This window comes from Molossus molossus, unplaced genomic scaffold (assembly GCF_014108415.1).
Source record: "Molossus molossus isolate mMolMol1 unplaced genomic scaffold, mMolMol1.p scaffold_m16_p_21, whole genome shotgun sequence".
Classification (NCBI taxonomy): Eukaryota; Metazoa; Chordata; class Mammalia; order Chiroptera; family Molossidae; genus Molossus; species Molossus molossus.
In genome coordinates this window covers 23903145-23922263 of record NW_023425357.1, presented here as the reverse complement: position 1 = coordinate 23922263, position 19119 = coordinate 23903145, and the positions used below count along the sequence as shown (strand labels likewise).

Here is a 19119-nt window from a genome sequence, read left to right as displayed (position 1 = left end):
CAGGTTCAATCCCTGGCACTGGTCTCAGGGTCATGTGGGAGGCAGCCAATTGATGCCTCTCTCTCTCCCTCCCTCCCTCCTTTCCACTCTCAAAAAAAAAAAAAAAAAAAAAATCATTGAAAAACACCCTCCCTCGAGTGAGGATTAATAACAACAACAACAAAAAAAAATGCAGCCCTGGCCTGTTTGGCTCAGCGGTTAGAGCATTGGCTTGCGGTCTGGAGGGACCCGGGTTCGGTTCCCGCTAAGGGCAGGTACCTCGGTTGCAGTTTGTCCCCGGCCCTGGTTGGGTTGTGTGGGTGGTGACCACTCGATGTGTCCCTTTCAAAACATCGATGTTTCTTTCTCTCTCTCTCTCCCTCCCACTCTATCTGAACAAAATACATATATATATATAAATGTCCTTGGGTGAGGATAAAAAAAAAAAATGCAAATTTTAAATATTATTTGCCAAAATGTTAGGAGACCTTATAATCTTTCTACATCCAAAGACCTACATGGGAGCTAGGTAATTCTCCTTCCTTAAGCATGTCTTAAAGGGAGTATTTTTTAACTTTTTGTTTGAAAGTAATTATAGATTCACAGGAAGTTGCAAGGAAAATGTATGTGGAAATCCTATCTACCCTTAACCCAGCTTCCCCTAAGGATAACATCTTGTATAACTATGATAAGAGATCAAAACCATGTAATTGGCAACGGTACAAAGCACAGCGCTTACTGTTTTCACCCGTTATACCTGCACTCATTTATGTGTGTGCTTATAGTTCTGTGCAATTTTATCACATGTGTAGCTTCCTGTAACTACTCACAGTTCGTTATATTACCACAAGGCACCCCTGAGATACCCCTTTTTAGCCACAGCCATCCCCCACCCCCACCCCATTCCCAGCTCCTGGCAACCATGCATCTGTTCTCTAGCTCTATAATTTTATTTCAAGAATGTCATATACAAGGAATCATACAGTATGCAACCAGATGCTGTATTGCAATGTCATCAGTTAAGCCTCAGGCTTCTTCCTTTATTTTTATTTTTTTAAATATTTTTATTGTTTAGCCCTGGCCGGTTTGGCTCAGCGGTTAGAGCGTCCGCCTGCGGTCCGGAGAGACCTGGGTTCGGTTCCCGCTAAGGGCATGTACCTCGGTTGCAGTTTGTCCCCGACCCTGGTTGGTCGTGCGGGTGGCGGCCACTCGATGTGTCCCTTTCACATCGATGTTTCCCTCTCTCTCTCTCCCTCTCTCTCCCTCCCACTCTGTGCAAAAAATGGAAAAATGTCCTCGGATGAGGATTAAAAAAATATATATATATTTTTATTGTTTAGAAAGAGAGGAAGGGAGAGAAAGAGAGAAAACAAAACAAAACAGCGATTGGCTGCCTCCTGTACACACCCCAACCGGGGATCAAACCCACAACCCAGGTATGTGCTCTGACTGGGAATGAACCCACGACCATTTGATACACAGGATGATGCTCAACCGAGCCACATGGGAAAGGGCAGGCTTATTTCTTTAAGTGACAGGATCAAACCTCAAACAAAAAAAGGGAAAAAAATTTATTCATTCACCAACTGGCTTGGACCAAGTTTTAAGATGGAATCACTGTAACTCTCTCCTACCTACACCCCATTTTCCTCCTGAACCCCCACCTCCCACTCTCTGCTCTCCCATTTACTCTTCTGCTTTCCTTTGCTTACTCTCTCTCTCATTTTTTTTTTTTTTTGGTACGTGCCCCTAGTGGGAACCGAACCCGGGACTCTCTGGTCCGCAGGCCAATGCTCCACCTGCTGAGCCAAACCGACCAGGGCTCCTTTGCATACTTCCTATGTGGTAGCGAAAAATGGACCCTGGCGGTTCTGTCATTTCATCATAATCACACTTAAGCAGCCAGGAATAAATGATTTAAAAACCACCACCTATATCAGGACTCTGGCTCAATGCAGGCCACATACCCAGTCCCAACCCAATCTTCACCCCTGGCGAATGAGGTTTCATGACTGGCCAGGCTGCCTCTCTTAATGATAGGACCATTGGCTCGACACCTTCCTCCCAGAGCGGGGGGTAAGGATGTGCACAGGCATGCCTCGAGTTATTGTGCCTCACTTTACTGCACCCTACAGATGTGTTTTTACAAATTCAAAGCAAGACCCTCTGCCAGCAAAAAGTATTACGACTGGCTTGACTGAGATACGCACTTTACTGTGGGATTCTGGAACGAACCCGCAATATCTCCAAGGTATGCCTATACTTTCCGAAAGAAAATGATAGGAGCCAGACCAAAGCTTTAATCATAATGTAAAAAAATAATGATCATTGATGTTCATTATTCTAGGTTTCTCTACTTCAATGCCTACTCTCTTCCCCACCCTGACCCCAAATTTTATTGAGGTATAATTGACAAATAACATTGCATTAGTTTAAGGTGTACAACACAATCATTTGCTGTATGTATGTATTATGAAATGATTACCACAACAAGGTTAGTTAACGTCCATTACCTCACGTAATTACAAATTTTTTTCTTGCAGTGAGAACTTTTTCAAGATTTACTTTCAACAACTTTGAAATATCCAGGACAGTGTTAACTTAGTTACTATGCAGTACAGTAGGTCCTCAAATAATGTTGTTTCATTCAATTAGTTTCATTATAATGGTGATAAGATACTGTAGGAACTTAACTCTTTTTTATATTGATTGGCCTATAGTAAAATTGGTTTCGTTATACGTCTTTGCCTTAAAGTCTCAGAACTAGCCACGATGTTAAGTAAGGAGTTACTGTATATTATACCCCCAAATTAATTACTTTATTTATGTTATAACTGGAAGTTTATGCCTTTTGCCACCTTCATCCGTTTTGCCCACCCCTACCACCTACCTCTGGAAACCACCAATCTGTTCTCTGTATCTATGAATTGGGTGTTTTTAATTCCATGTATGAGTGAGATCATACAGCATTTGTCTTTCTCTGTCTGACTTATTTCATTGAGTACAATGTCCTCAAGGCCCTCAAGGTACATTCATATTGTTGCAAATGGCAGGATTTCCTTCTTTTTTTATGGCTAAATAATATTTCTTTGCATATCTTCTACCAAGTTTTCTTTTCTTTTTAAAATTTTTTATCCTCACCCGAGGACATTTTTGCACTTATCTTCAGATAGAGCGGGAGGGAGAGAGGGAGGAAGAAAGAGAGAGAAACATTACTGTTACAGCGACGCATCGAGTGGCTGCCACCCACACAACCCCAACCGGGGCCGGGGACAAACTGCAGCCGAGGAACGTGCCCTTAGTGGGAACCGAACCTGGGCTTCTCTGGTCCACAGACCAAAGCTGTAACCGCTGAGCCAAACTGGCCAGGGCCCAAGTTTTCTTTAGCTACTCATCTTTTAATGGATATTTTGGTTGTTTCCATGTCTTGGCTATTGCAAGTAATGTTGCAGTGAACATAGGGGTGCAGGTACTATGCTCTTTCTTTAATATTGAAATTTTAATTGAGATCATTGTATATTTAAGATGTAAGGAAGAGTATGAGAGATCTTGTGTACCATTTACTCAGTTTCCTCCAATGGTAAAATTTTGTAAAACTATAGAACAATGTTATAATCAGCATGCCGATGATGATATAATCCACCGATTTTATTCAGACTTTTCCAGTTTTACGTATACTTGTGTGTATATTTGGTTTCGTGCATTTTACCATTTCATTTTAAAAATTGCATTGTATGACTTTTTTCAGATCACGGCTAGATATTTAATTCAAGGCGTGGTTTCATTAAGTGACTGGAAGTGGCCAGTGCCTTTACTAAGATTGCCCTTTAAGAAACCACATCGCAGTCACTGCTGTCATGCTTTCTCTGTAGGAAGCAACAAACTCAGTGCTTTGCGGGGGTCCAGGAAGGAGAAAGCCTATGTCGAAACAAGGGTTAGTTCTTCCCGCTGCAGACTTAGGGTGATGACTTAAGTATCCCTTAATAAATGATCCTTACCTAGTGTTAGATATGGCATGAGGCATATTTTGTGGTCTCAAGTGCTCCCTCTGAAAACTTTAACGTTTGGACTAGAGGTACGATTCAGGCAAGAGAACTCAGGGCTAAAAGGGTGCCCTTCCATGGATAAAGTATGCCCAACTGAAAGAAATCATTTGCAAAATTCTGAGGTTAAGAGAACAAAGACAAGCACATGTGCAAAACTAGTCCCATGTTTGGTTTGGTAAGAATCCCCACAGCTGGGAAAGCTGGTGGAACTGGGAAGCATGGAAAGGCAAGACCTTTCTCCCCACCTTAGATAGTTGTGCAAATGTCCTAAAGATTTTAGGCAGAGCAAATACTCATGAAGTTGTCTCTGGCATTTGCTGAAATGTCTATGGTCTCTTGAAGCCAGGTGCTTGCTTTAAAAAAAATAATAATAATTTTAAATCGAGATATAGTCTGGCTGGTGTAGCTCAGGAGTTGAGCATCGACCCATGCACTAGGTGGTCACCGGTTTGATTCCTGGTCAGGGCACATACCCAGGTTGTAGGCCGATCCCTAGTGGGGGCATGCAGGAGGCAGCTAATTGATGTTCTCTCTCATCAATGTTTCTATCTTTATCTTCCTCTCTCTGTAAAATCAATAAAGGAAAAAAAAATTTTAAAAATTGAGATATAGTTGATATACAATAAAGTACTCATATTTAAAGTGCACACTTTGATAAATTTAGACATATGGATGCACTCAGGAAACCATCACCACACAATCAAGAAAGTGAACATGTCCATCATCCCAGAAAACTTCCCCATCCCCCTTTCTACTCCCTTCCATGTCCCGCAGCAGATAAATACTTAGAGGATGATAAAACAAAAACACCAGACTTGATTTTTTTTTCTCTCCCATTATTCATAGGAGGGGTCCCCTTTTTGAAGCTGGCGGCCTATGGCTCATCCAAAGCAGCTCTGAGCATGTTTTCCGCAGTCATGAGACAAGAGCTTTCCAAATGGGAAGTTAAAGTCTCTATCATCCAGCCTGGAGGCTTCAAAACAAGTAGGTGTCTGAGCCCAAGCTTCTTGCAATGTTCTTCCTGGGAGGGATGCTAAAGGTCCTTGGTCTGCTCAAACTGAATGCCACAGAAGTCAACTAAAGAGGGGCTGGGATGGGTGGCCCTCTTCTAAGAACCTAGGAAGTGCATTCTTCCACAAAGGAATTAAGTTTTGATGTCATGTGTTTGATAAACACCACCTCCTCTGCTCTGAAGAATGTGACCCGCCTGTTTTCTGCCCTGGGAGGAGATAGGCATCCTCTCCTCTCTCCTCCCTGAATTTCTCAACTCTGGGCAGATGCAGACCACCCCATGGCTCAGTGCTTAGTTCTGGGCCATCACACATTTAATGGGTGATTGAATTGAAGATGTAAAAATGTCTGTCCAATAAAAAGGCCATAAATTGGGAGGGATTGCTAACATGCTGAAGAACAAACCCCAGAGGTCTGAATGTTAAGCAGGAGGAGCATGTCTGGGTGAAAGGCTTCTTCCGGGAGGGAGACCGCGAGAAAGAGACCTGGGCCACCCAGGTGGAGAGGCTAGACCAGGGCTGTGGGAATGAAGGGAAGACGAAGTCTTGAGGAGGGTTTTCCACCTTGGAGACTCCCTGGGTAGAAAAGAGAATTGCATGGGTCAAATATAATGCCAAATGCAGCAGACCGAGAGACTGGTATAGAAGCCATGACAGAGAGAAGAAAGTTGAATGACAGTTAGAGTAAGGGGTAAATGATGTATATGACATTGAACCTGGTAGGAGGATTGAGGATTTGGTGGTATAGCCAATGGAAACTCCCAACATATAGATGTGACTCTATTTGGACCAGAGAGCAACCCTCCGGTTAAGTAACAGGATTCACCGAAATTGTTATGGCTGACATTTTGGGGAAGCTGCCCTTCTCAGACACTAGCCACATTCTACATATTTTTTCCTGATCTTATTCATTTTTAAATTGAGAAATATAGCAGATACACACATAGTTCAAGAAATTATTATAAAAACTTGTGTCCTTAACATCAGATCAAAAAGTAAAACATTTTCAGTACCCAGAAACCTCCATATGATCCTTCCAGTCATAGTTTTCTCCCATCCCCAAAACATACCCACTCTCTTACTTTTTGTAATAATAGTCTATTGGTTTTTCTTTATAATGTCATGTCCATACATGCATCCCCAAACAGTAGAGTTTGGTTGTACTCATTCTTGAACTTTAAAGGGAATCAGCATGTTTGTATTTTATTGTGTATGGTTTCTTTCAACTCAACATTGTTTCCACAATTCATCTATGTTGTGGGTAGCTGTGGTTCATCCATTTTCATTGCTGTATAGTATTCTGTGACTATGCCACAATTTTTCTGCAGTTGATGGGATATTTGGGTCACTTTTGGACAATTATGAAGAGTTCTTCTATGAAGCTTCTGTCACATGTACTGTGGTGCACGTGTACATGATTTTTCCTATGACACATGTCCAAGAGCGGAATGACTGGATGACAGGATCATAGCACTTAATTATCTTCAACTGTACTGGATAATACCAACCTGTTTTCTTAAATATTGTTCCCATTTATTGCCCTACCCTTTCCACATATGTGTTAGTCTGCACCACAGTTCTTAGGGGTAGGTTTAATGGATGTAATTCTCCAGGTGAGGACTCTAGGTGAGGTGGGTAATGTACATCCAGGATGAGTGTCCGGCACACCATGGAGGTGGGGAATTTGAAACCAGATCCCTAAATGCAGTGCTGGATTCTTTCTTTCTCTTTTTTTTATCCTCACCCAAGGAGGACATTTTTGCATTTATCTTCAGATAGAGCGGGAGGGAGAGTGGGAGGAAGAGAGAGTGAGAAACACTAACGTGAGAGAGACACATTGATTGGTCGCCACCAGCATAACCCCAACTGGGGTCGGGGATGAACTGCAACCGAGGTACGTGCCCTTAGCGGGAATAGAACCTGGGACTCCCCAGTCCGCGGGCTGATGCTCTCACCGCTGAGCCAAACCAGCCAGGGCTGGATTCTTTCTTTTATGCCAGACTGCCCTCACTTTAAAGCTGATATTTGATGGCCTCTCTGAAGGCAGGAGGCTAGACCGTGGAGGGCTGAGGACACAGGTTGGAAATTAATGCTGAAGTGTGGGGGAAGGGCAAGAATAAGAATCTTCAGGGGCCCTGGCCGGTATGGCTCAGTGGTTAGAGCGTGGCCTGTGGTCCAGAGGGACCTGGGTTCGGTTCCCGCTAAGGGCATGTACCTCGGTTGCGGTTGGTCCCCGGCTGGTTGGTTGTGCGGGTGGCAGCCACTCAATGTGTCCCTTTCACATCAATGTTTCTCTCTCTCTCTCTGTTCCTCTCTCTCCCTCCCACTCTACCTGAACAAAAAATGGAAAAATGTCCTCGGGTGAGGATAAAAAAATAAAAATAATAATAAAAAAAGAATCTTCAGGGACACAAAGAGCTTCTGAAGACATTCAAGGAGACACACCAGAGTTTTCAGTGCCCTGCAATAAAAAGAGCTAAAACGTATTGCATGCTTAGCAGATTTCAAGCACTTGACATGCACAACCTCACGTAATCCTTTGAGGCAGTCATGGTGATAATCGCGCTTTATAGGGAGAAAACTGAGGCTCAGGGAAGTTAAGGCATGTCCCAGGCAGAGCAGATAGGGGGCAACGTGAGGCAGGAATGGCATTTGGGTCCAGGTAGTCGTAATGATGTCACTCGTGTAGCCCAAACTGGCAGGAGACGGGTGGATGTAGGTCCAGAGTGGCAGGTGAAGATCGACAGAGGGCTGGTGGCTTTGACACCGAGAAAGAGCGCTCGGGGAATCTAGATGGGGTTCCCACAGGAGTGTCTAGAAAGTCCACGAGGCACTTACAGAGGAAGTGGGAAGCCGAAGGGATGCCCCAGCCCGCCAAAGCAGAAACCGGGAGGGAGGGAGCTGGAGGAAGCACCGTTCATGCAGACGAGTGTTTCATGACTCAGAAACCTCCGGAATAATGGTCAGGGCAATCATTTCTTTAAATATGGTGTGTGCCTCCCTAAAAAGAAACGAGCAATTAAAACCCCATGTACGTTCCCATGAGTATAATTGGATATCACCGGCTTACCTTTCACAGCGAGGGGTCCCCACAGCCCTGATGTTGGAGAGTCGAGTTTGCAAACACAGCCTTCTCCCCACGGCAGTCCCTGGGCAGCCACATACTTTGCAGGAGGGGGCATGAGATGCTGTCATCTTTCTGGAAAAAAATCTGCCAGTGGCTATTAAAATTCAAAAGGAACGTGCCTTTAGACCAGGCGGCCGCACTTTGGGGACTGTCACCTACAGAAGCAAATGCTGAAATACAAAAGGATATAATATGCAAGGTGGTTGACGGCAGAGCTGCCTAAAAGGGTAAATCCTAGGAAGGACTGGCAAGTCCTTGGATGGAGATGTGGTTGACTAAAAGCTGTTCACTGGAAAATTCTGCGCTCAATTGATAGCCATGGACCAGAGGCAGGTCTGTGATTTATTACTGAGCAAAAGCAAGCAAAACACCAAACAAACATGAAAGCCAATTCCTAGACAAGCTGTATAATATGATCCTTTTAGTTTTTTGTTTGTTCCTGGTAAAATAGAATTGACCCAAAGCCTTGTATGTGTATGTATATTTGTATGAACCAGGGAGAAATGCAGAAAGACACACAAAGGAGATTAATTTTAAAAACATACGCATCTCCTTATTACTCATGTATTCACAATTATTTTATATATAATATATATTCTAGTGTACACATTATATTTTATATTATATATAATAGTCATGAAGAGATATATACTGAAATGTTTGTGACAGAATGATTTCTAAGAGCTCCAAATTGAAAACAACCCAAATGCCCATCACAGTATAATGGATAAGTAATTTATGGCACATTTATACAACAGAAAACTCTGAAGCTATGAGAATGACCACACCATATCATGGAAGAACCTCTCAACCTCATGCATGATTCCATTTATATACCGTGCAAAGCCAGGCAAAGCTACTCTATTCTGTTCATCAGGACAGTGGCTTCTGGGAAGGGGGCTGAAGGCGGGGGCTTGAGGATGGTTTGTCCTTTTCTTTTTTTGTTTTTATTCTCACTTGAGGACATTTTTGCATTTAAGCTCAGATAGAGCGGGAAGGAGAGAGGGAGGAAGAGAGAGAAAGAAATATCAATGTGGGAGAGACACATCAACTGGCTGCCACCCACACGACTCCCACCGGGGCTGGGGACAAACTGCAACTGAGATACTGCCCTTCGTGGGAACCGAACCTGGGTCTCTCTGGTCCGCTGGCCGACGCTCTAACCGCTGGGCCACACTGGCCAGCGCAGTTTGTCCTTTTCTTGATCTGGTTGCCGGTCACACAGGCTATCCAGTTTGTGAAAACCCTGTCGTCGGTGCAGCTTTTCTGTGAAAACAGAATAAACACCATTCGAAAGCACATCTTTGAAAAGGTGTTTGGGAATGCCGGTCCTTCTCCGCAGGAGGCAATGCGCCAGCGCCTGCTTCCCCACGAGGGGTCGGCCCTGCCTGTTCGGCCTTCCCGCCTCTGAGCTTCCCTTTCTTTCCTCTGGCACCCCAGACATCACAGGCACAAGTGAAGCGAGGGAAAGGCTGGTGAAGGACATCCTGGACCACCTCACCCCTGACGTGCGGGAGGAGTACGGCCAGGAGTACATCCTTGCGCAAAAGAAGGTTTTCAACTCATTCCGTTTGCGCCTCAGCTCCGACCTGTGCCCCGTGCTTGAGGACATCCGGCACGCCATCTCTGCCAAGAGGCCCTTCACCTTTTACACGCCGGGGGCCGGGGCTTACCTGTGGTTCTGCTTTGTTTCCTTTAGCCCAACGGGCATTTTTGATTATTTTAACCAAAAAATGCATGCCTTTAATAACGACATGCCTAGAGTGCTAGGCATGCGTAACTGTAAGAAAAAGGCCATGTAGGCAAATACGTGGAAAATGTTATCATCTTGGAGCAAAAGGGAAACCAGAATTTCCCATTAAAGTTGTGGTTTCCTACCTTGCATTTCCCGTGAACTCTGTTGGTTGAATGGGACCTACTGGTGAGAAGGCTGGAGAGGGGAGAAATGACCACTGTGAAGAGCATTGATTGAGTGTCGACTCTGCACCAGATACATTTCAGATATTCTTTCATTTAGTTCTCATTAGAGAGCTGAGGTAGGTATCTTCACCCCTACTTAATGGGTAAGAAAATGAAGGATCAGAGAGGTTAAGCTCCTGGTTCATTGTTACACAGCTAGCAAAAGGCAGAGCTAGAATTGAAATCCAGGTTGGACTCCACTGTCTGGCAGGAGAGAAGGAAGTGGCGAGATGAAGAGGAAAAAAGGGAGAGGGAAGAGAGAAGAGGGGGATGGAATGGTAAGGACCAGCGTCAAACTGAGCCTTTCTCAGTGTGAGCTGATATCCCACGGTAACTACTTCATTCAAGATATTCAACTTATTGTATATAAACAGTGCACTGTGCTCCTCTTCTCCCTTCCTCTACCAAGAGCCCTGGAGATAATGTGAGGAGGTCTCTCATCTCAAGCAAAGCCCCAGAGGCATTTTGGCAGAACCAGGACGTGTGACAGTCTGGTTTGGTGTCCATAGTAATCATCCCTGCCCTGGCCGGTTTTGCTCAGTGGTTAGAGCGTCAGCTGGTGGAACAAAGTTGTGGGTTCCATTCCTGATCAAGGGTACTTACCTTGGTTTCGGCTTTGATCCCCAGCCCCGGTTAGGATGGTGTGGGAGGCAACCGATGAAGGTGTCTCTCGCACATCGATGTTTCGCTCCTTCTCTCTCTCTCTCCCTCCCTCCTTCCCAATCTATCTAAGAAAATCAGTGGAAAAAAATATCCTCAGGTGAGGATTAACAACAACAACAATAGTTAAAGAAAAACCCATCTACGTCACCTCTGTCTGAGCATCCCAGGATGGAAAGCCAGCATTGTTACCTGGGGAAGCCTGGCTGAAGGGAGCAATGTCAGATGCTAAGAGAGGTGTTGCCAAGTTCACCTGGGCTAGCCAAAGAGGGAGGAGGAGCTGGTGAATGGAGTGGGCATAAAAGGAATTAAAAAAAATATCAGCTTGATACAAGGGAAGCAGAGGTCCAGGCCTCTTGCTCATGGCAAACCTCCCTCTGTCTCATCTCCTTTGGGGAATGTTCAGGGTTTTGTTTTTTGTTTTCTATTTTCCAACCTCATGGAGATCTGGGAAGAGTAGGTAAACTGACAGTGGTCTGTGATTTTCTCCAAAAGAAAATAATAATAATATAGTGAGATAAATAGTTAAGAAATTATTAATGTAATATATATTTATTTTTTCAATTACAGTTTACATTTAATATTATTCTGTTTTAGTTTCAGGTGGACAGCATAATGGTTAGAAAATCATGTATTTTACATAGTGTCTCCCCGCTGATGTTTCAAGTGCCCATCTGATCCCATATATAGTTATTAGGATATTATTGACTATATTCCCTATGCTGTACTTTGCATCCCTGGGACGATTCTCTAACCACCAATCTGTACTTCTTTTTTTTTTTTTTTATTAAAAAATTTTTTTTCCCTTTATTGAATTTAAAGAGAGAGGAAGGGAGATGGAGAGAGAGATAGAAATATTGATGAGAGAGAACATCGATTAGCCACCTCCTGCATGCCCCCCCCCCCCCCGAGGATTTGGCCCGCAACTTGGGCGTGTGCCCTGACCAGGAATTGAACCGATGACCTCTTGGTGCATGGGTCGATGATCAACACTAAGCCACCCCAACACTAAGGGCCCAATCTGTACTTAATCTCTTCACCATTTTTACCCAGTCCCCAACCCCCTTTTCTTCTGACAACTGTCAGTCCATTCTCAAACACATTTTTTTTTTATCCTCACCCGAGGACTTTTTTTTTTTTTTTTCATTCATATTCAGACAGAGCGGGAGGGAGAGAGGGGAGAAGAGAGAGAGAGAAACATCGACACAAGAAAGACACATCGATTGGTTGCCACCCACACGATCCCAACCAGGGCCGGGGACAAACTGCAACCGAAGTACGTGCCCTTAGTGGGAACCAAACCCAGACTCCCCGGTCCGCGGTCTGATGCTCTAACTGCTGAGCCAAACCGGCCAGGGCATCAAATACATTTTTAAAGGTTGGTCATGCCAACTGCCCAGTGGTTCTCTACCATTGCTTCAGGACAGAACAGAAAAAAAAAAAAATCAAATTAAGTGTTGATTTCCAAAATAAGCACTTTTTGGAGATAAGCGTTGTTGAGACCAACCCTTCTATTTGCAGAGTTCAGACATAGAAGGGCAAAGGGTGACCTATAGTCTAGAGTTTGGAGGACTGGGGACTGTGTGTTTATGATAAGCCAGTGGTTTTCAAAGTGTGGTCCCTGGGCCCTGGCTCACTTGGTTGGCGTGTTGTTCCGTGCACCACAAGGTGGTGAATTTGATTCTGGTCTGGGCACATAACCAGGTTGTGGGTTTGATCCCTGGTTGAGGTGTGTGTGGGAGGCAGCCGATCGATGTTTCTCTCTCTCTCTCTCTCCCCCTTCCTCTCTCTAGAATCAATCATTAAAAAAAAAAAAGGTATGGCCCCTGTACCTGCAGCCCGCATCACCTGAGAACCCATTAGACATGCAGGCTCTCAGGAGCCAACCCGATTGCATTTCAGGTTCCTACGGCTGCTGAGACGCATGACCAACGACTCAGCAGGTTAAAACAACGCAGGTGTGTTATTTTACAGTTCTGGAGGTCAGACTCCTGAAATGGCTTCATGGGGGTACAATCAAGTTGTCAGCAGAACTTGTTTCTCCTGGTGACCCCAGCAGAGAGTTCGCGTCTTGTCTTTTCCAGCTTCCGAAGGCCTCCGTATTCCTTTGCTGGTGTCTGCATCACTCCAACATCTGCTTCTATCCTCTCTTCTTCCCTGCCTCTGGCCCTCCTGCCCCCTCCTGTAAGAACCCTTGTGATGACACTGACCCACCCAGATAACCCAGGATCATCTCCCCATCTTAAAAGCCTTCATTGAATCACATCAGCAGAAACCCCCTTGGCTGTGTGAGGTTACATGTTCACAGGTTCCAGGGACCCATGCACTGTTATCACTTCCTACTGACCTCATCTAATGAATCAGAAATTCTGGGGGTGGGCCCAGCAATTGTCGTCACAATGAGCCCTCCAGGTGGTGCATAGCCATGTTGGGGACCCTCGACTCTCAGGCATAGATAGAGGAGCAGGCTGTGGGATGTGTGGTCAGGCCACAGGAGGAGGGGCAGCTCTCTGAGGACAGTGGGGAGAGCTGGAGACATCAGGCTGAGACCTGAGCGTGGGGCCTACTTTCTGTTCTGCAGCCTCTAGAAGTTGCAAACTGGGCCGCATGGGCAGAGACTCAGATGGGTCTGAGAATCAACATCAGAACTGCTGGCTGGTTCCCTGCAGCTGTGCATCCACAGTATCTTTGGGTTACCTGAGAGGGAAAGAAACCACAGGTGGCCTATGTCAACCAGAGAAGGACTGACCACCTCTGTCACGCCCATCATGACTCCCTTGGACCTGGGCCAGAGTGTGGAGGTCTGGAAAGTTATTGAGGCTCCTGGAAAGAGCAGGGGAAAGTTCTGGGAATGAAGAATGTGGGTACCCACTGGGTGGGTGGGAGAATGGTGTAACAAAGGCCCCCTGGTGGGCAGCCTTGAACTTGGGGGCTGATGTAAGGATGAGAAATCCAATTGGAGGCCAGTGGAGTTGAGACAGTGCCACTTTGCCTGAGGCCCTCGGAGCTCAGAGTCTGAGGAATAGGGCAGGAAACAGAGAAGGAGTGGGGGTGGGGTGGGACTTGAATCCCACTGCACATTCATCCGGAAGACCCTGTGTTAACGCAGAAGAGACCAAGTTACCTGAAAGTATTCATAAGCTTTCAAATATAGTTCATTTTTTAGCACAATACCTATAGATTCTCAGAAAACAATGGACAGGTATTAGAGAGACACTTTTTTTTTTTTTTGGTACGTGCCCCTAGCGGGAACCGAACCTGAGACTCTCTGGTCCATAGGCCAACACTCCAATGGCTGAGCCAAACCGGCCAGGGCAGACAAAACACTTCTATACCCTGACGGTGTCTGCACAGCAATTGATGTCATTTGTTTAGAAACCAGTAAGAGCTGATGGCAGAGGGGAACCCCCATATGCCTACAGTTTGTTGAATTTGGGGGGAAGGCATGATGAACAGCTGACTCAACAACAGGACTTCTGGCAAAAAGTATCTCATCCCCTCAGTCCTGCTCTTCTGCTCAAGGGCACTTTTTTTTTTTTTTAAATCCTCACCCGAGGATATTTTTCTACTTATCTTCAGACAGAGTGGGAGGGGGAGAGAGGGAGAGAGAAACATCGACATGAGAGAGACACATTGACTGGTTGCCTCCCGCACGACCCTACCAGGGCCAGGGACAAACTGCAGCCGAGGGACGTGCCTTTGGCTGGATTCAAACCCGTGACTCAGTGGTCCGCGGGCCAACACTCTACCACTGAGCCAAACCGGCCGGGGCCAGGATACATTTAATACCTGGCCACACGGTATCACATGCTAATCCCATGCAGAACCCCCCCCCCCATTCCTCTTTGCCTCTTCCTTTTCTGTATTTCCCCAATGCTGGCAGTAGGGTAGCATGCCATCCCTGCAGCAGATCCGGGATGATGGAGAAATCAGAAAAAGCATCCAGTGAAGATATGATTTCTTTTCTTACACAGGGAGCTGATGAAGGCCTACAAATAAACTGCCATTTTATGAGAATGGAAGATTAAATTTCATTATACTGGGGACCAAGACTAGGTTTTAGAATGCTATTCTGGATGGTGTCATTCTGAAGAGTAATTCCTTGATGGGGTAGTGGTACCTCCTGCCCAATAATAGTCCTCAGTCCAACTCTCACACTGTGGTCCACTCAGGGGCTCAGGATCCCTGGACACCTGCTCTGGAGTGGCTCAAAAGAAGGTGTTTTTCTACAAGTTTGTCTTGTAAGCCAGTATTTCCCTCTGGGATCTCAGGTGTACAGGTGGTCATGGCAGGACTAGATGAGTGTTTCTGAATCTCAGCCCAATACCTAGCTGAGAATTAGGCATCAAGAAATAAGAAACAGCCCTGGCCGGTTTGGCTCAGTGGTTAGAGCATCCGCCTGCGGTCTGGAGAGACCTGGGTTTGGTTCCCGCTAAGGGCACGTACTTCGGTTGCAGTTTGTCCCCGGCCGTGGTCGGTTGTGTGGGTGGCAGCCACTCGATGTGTCCCTTCACGTCAATGTTTCTCTCTTTCTCTCCCTTCCTCTCTCTCCCTCCCACTCTATCTGTACAAAAAATGGAAAAATGTCCTCGGGTGAGGATAAAAAAAACAAACAGAAAATAAGAAACAAGGGGAAGGAAGAGAGATTGGAAACTAACTTGAAGGTTGAAAATAGAGAGACCCCAATGTGTTTGTAATCTGAAATTGCTTCCTTTTGTGCCTGCCCAGCATTTTTTGGTGGGAAGTGGAGGGGGAGGTTTGGTGAGACTGTCATTCAGGGCTCCCTACCGCCCTATCATAGGAGGGGGCATGTGATCCAGGCTGGCTCATCAACCTATACTCTTGCCTCCAAAGACTGGTTCGGGTGTGGGCAACATGACCGAAGAAGAACTCATCATGACTCCCAGTGTGGGAGGATTACTAATGGACAGTGAGAGAAAAAGGGTATTTGTTTCTGCTGTTAGGACCATGTTACACTGATGCTTCCGGGGCCCACCGGAAGGAGAATCTGGTGAGCGCGAAGCCACGATCAAGGAAAAGGGAGTAGAATGATGAGAAAAGATCAAGGTTTGATGGCGAGTTTGATCTACTGGATCCAGCTATACCTACAACACTATCATTGGGATTGAATTTCAAGTGATGTGAGCCAACAGCTTTCCTTTAAGCGATTTTAAGTTGGGTTTCTATCTTTTGCGATAGAATTAATTCCTGCCAAATACACACTCTAGGAAAGAATGAGGAATAAAATAATGCTTGACTGTAAAAAAAATAAGCAAGACAACGATGTCGTAAGGGAGAAAGAAAGAGATGAGACTAGAGAAAAAAAAAGGATATTAGAATGAGTGATATTATTATTCAATAGCCCTCTCTTATAGAATAATAATTTTTCAGTTAAAATGTCTTTGGGGGCTTTATCCCCAAAGTCTGTGAGCATCGTTTTTCCGAAACAAGGCAAAACAAAATCCCTAGTGAGCTCAGGGTGGAAGCCAAAGATTTCAGCTGATCTCTGGCAAGTCTAGATTCTTGGAATCACGCTTGGCAAGGATAACGCTGCACCTAGCATGACAGAATATTCTGTCCTGGGTCATCAAAACACTTTTGTACCGTATTGCAAAACATGGAGATGACTACAGAGAGACTCCTAGCCATGAAAAACAGGAAGATCAACAAGTGAACTGAAGGCTTTTGTCCTAAATGATTTGTTCTTCTCAGGTCATTCCATCTGTATGAGGGTGTTCTGGCCACCAGGTAAATTGCCCAGGGAATTTTTCCACAGAGATATTTTTGTTTAGCTTCACTTTCTGTTCTTCCTCCTATTTTGATAATAGGCAGTGGTTCACTGCTGGGTATAACACAACCTCTCTCTTCGGCACTGCCATGTGCTCTCTCTCCTGACCATCCAAGATGAACTGAGTCTACATAGAGAAGGTCTTAACTTCAAACGTGCCAGTCGTAGATCTGGGTATGATTTTTAGGCAAGACAGGTATTTGTGCAAGAAATTGTCATTGATGAACACAAAACTCAGACATTGATCTTGAATACCCATGGTAAACAGCAAAACAGGAGTGAAAAACCAGACGAGGGGTAGGCCAATACATGTCGCAGCCATTGTAACGCTGGATTTTTGGGGGTGATTGGGGGTGCTGTTCAGCATCCACGTACCTTCCTATTTGGGAGCCATTCCCCAGGTGTGAGATCTGGGGGGAAAGCAGTGCTTTTCCTCCAACTATAGGAGCCATAGGTCTAGATCCTGCCTCTTGCAACATCTAAGCCTCTAGAATTTGGGTGTCATGAATAAATGCATGACCTTCCTAAGATAGGCAATGTCAATTAAAGGGCATCAAGGGTACTGGTGGCAGTCTCCCACAAATGCTAGTTGTTGTGTTTCCTCTTTCTTGGCCCTTTGGAGACCCCTGGTCCCAACAATCCAATTTCTCAAGCAAGACCTTCTGGCCTTGCCTTGATTATGTGAATTATATACATGCGTATATATTCATATGATTATAACTCCCATTTTGTTCTAAGACAGTCAGAACTCAGTTTCTGTTACTTGCAGCCACAGGGCTCTAATTTATGTCATCATCAACACCACAACACACAAACCCACTCCCGGAACACAGCCCCGCATATTCATGAGTCCTTAGGGTGAACGGCTCCAAGAAAGATGCACCCTCTACGAAGAGGGATGTCGGGTGCATTTCCCCCGTGCACATCCCAGTAGCCCTCTCCCCATCTTTGCTCTGTCTGGGACTCTGCCCCACCTCCAGGGACACAGTAGGATGGGGCCCCAGGCAGCCCCTGGATGCTCATTTCATCTTTTTAGTTTCTACTGAAAAACATCTTCATAACCCCAGAACCTGAAGTGGCTTCCCCAGAGTGAAGGCTGTGGACGATGCTCTAAGGGGCAAGAACAAGATTTGACCTGGGCAGGTAAAGAAAAACAAAAGAGAAAAGGTTGTTTAAGGAAACACTTTCCCAGGGAGGCTTATAAAAAAAAACTGGGAGTGGGGAGGCTCTACTGTCTCTCCCTGCTCTGAGGTCAAAGGTCTGCTCTTCCCTCCCCTGCCCAGTGTTCTGTTTTGTGCCTCGAATTCTGGTTAATATTGCTCCAAACATGTCACATTCTCGGTGGTAGAGCAGCAAGGTGGTCTAATACAGGCATTTTGGTGTTACACAGTGTTATGGACTGAATGTATCCCCCACAAATCCGTATGTTGACATCTTAACCTCCAGTGTGATATATTAGAAGGTGACACCTTTGGGAAGTGATTAGGTCATGAGAGTGGAACCCTTGTGATGACATCAGTGCCCCTATCAGAAGAGAAAGAAGGGAGAGCATGCTTTTCTTTCTCTCTGCCACGTGAGGGTACGAGAAGATGGCCATCTGCAAACCAGGGACCCTCACCAGACACCAGCACCTTGATCTTGGACTTCCCAAACTCCAGCACTGTGCGAAATAAATGGTGTTGTTTAAGCCACACAGTCTATGCTATTTTATTACTGCAGCTAGAACGGACTAAGACATGTAGCCTTGAGTTCAAATCCTGAGCCTGCTGTTCAACAATTGGGTGATCATAAGTAAAGTTGTGATGATGAGACAGGATAATAATGCAGAGGGTTTAGTAATAATGCTTGGCATTGAACTGAGGTCCCATAAATGTAGGCATAATAATTGTTTTCTTTTTCTTTGTATCTGAGCACATTTGCTGTGCAGATGAAGTCACATTGGTGTGTCCTTCCTTTTCTTTCTTTCTTTCTTTCTTTCTTTCTTTCTTTCTTTCTTTCTTTCTTTCTTTCTTTCTTTCTTTCTTCTTTCTTTCTTTCTTTCTTTCTTTCTTTCTTTCTTTCTTTCTTTCTTTCTTTCTTTCTCTCTCTCTCTCTCTCACCCCTCACTCCTTTCTTTCTCTCTCTCTCCTTCCTTCCTTCCTTCCTTCCTTCCTTCCTTCCTTCCTTCCTTCCTTCCTCCCTCCCTCCCTCCCTCCCCTCCCTCCCCTCCCTCCCTCCCTCCCTCCCTCCCTCCTCCTCCCTCCTTCCTTCCTTCCTTCCTTCCTTCCTTCCTTCCTTCCTTCCTTCCTTCCTTCCTTTGTTGAAAGTATTATAGGTGTCCCCTTTTTCCCCCATTGACACCCTCCTCCCTGCTCCCACCCCTTCCTGCCTTCCCCAGCCTAGTGTCTGTGTCGATTGGTTGTGCATATATGTGATGTGTCCTTTCTAGGTTGAGGTCTGATGGTGGGAAGGCCAACATGGCCCCGAACCTTTGCAGCCAGGACTTAAAGAACACCCTCATCCCAATGGGAACTTTTGCTGCCGATTAGCTAATGTTCCTCCAACCTACGA

General features: G+C 45.3%; 1 protein-coding gene across 1 annotated transcript in view; it reads left to right on the top strand.

The window, feature by feature from the left end:
- Positions 1 to 10046, top strand: part of HSD17B2 (hydroxysteroid 17-beta dehydrogenase 2) — a 54297-nt gene extending 44251 nt beyond the window's left edge. The window contains exons 4-5 of the mRNA XM_036275217.1: positions 4872 to 5009; positions 9603 to 10046. Of these exons, the coding sequence (XP_036131110.1) occupies positions 4872 to 5009; positions 9603 to 9964 (500 nt within the window). The 3' untranslated portion in view covers positions 9965 to 10046. The remainder of the gene's footprint in view (positions 1 to 4871; positions 5010 to 9602) is intronic.
- Positions 10047 to 19119: the final 9073 nt, after the last annotated feature.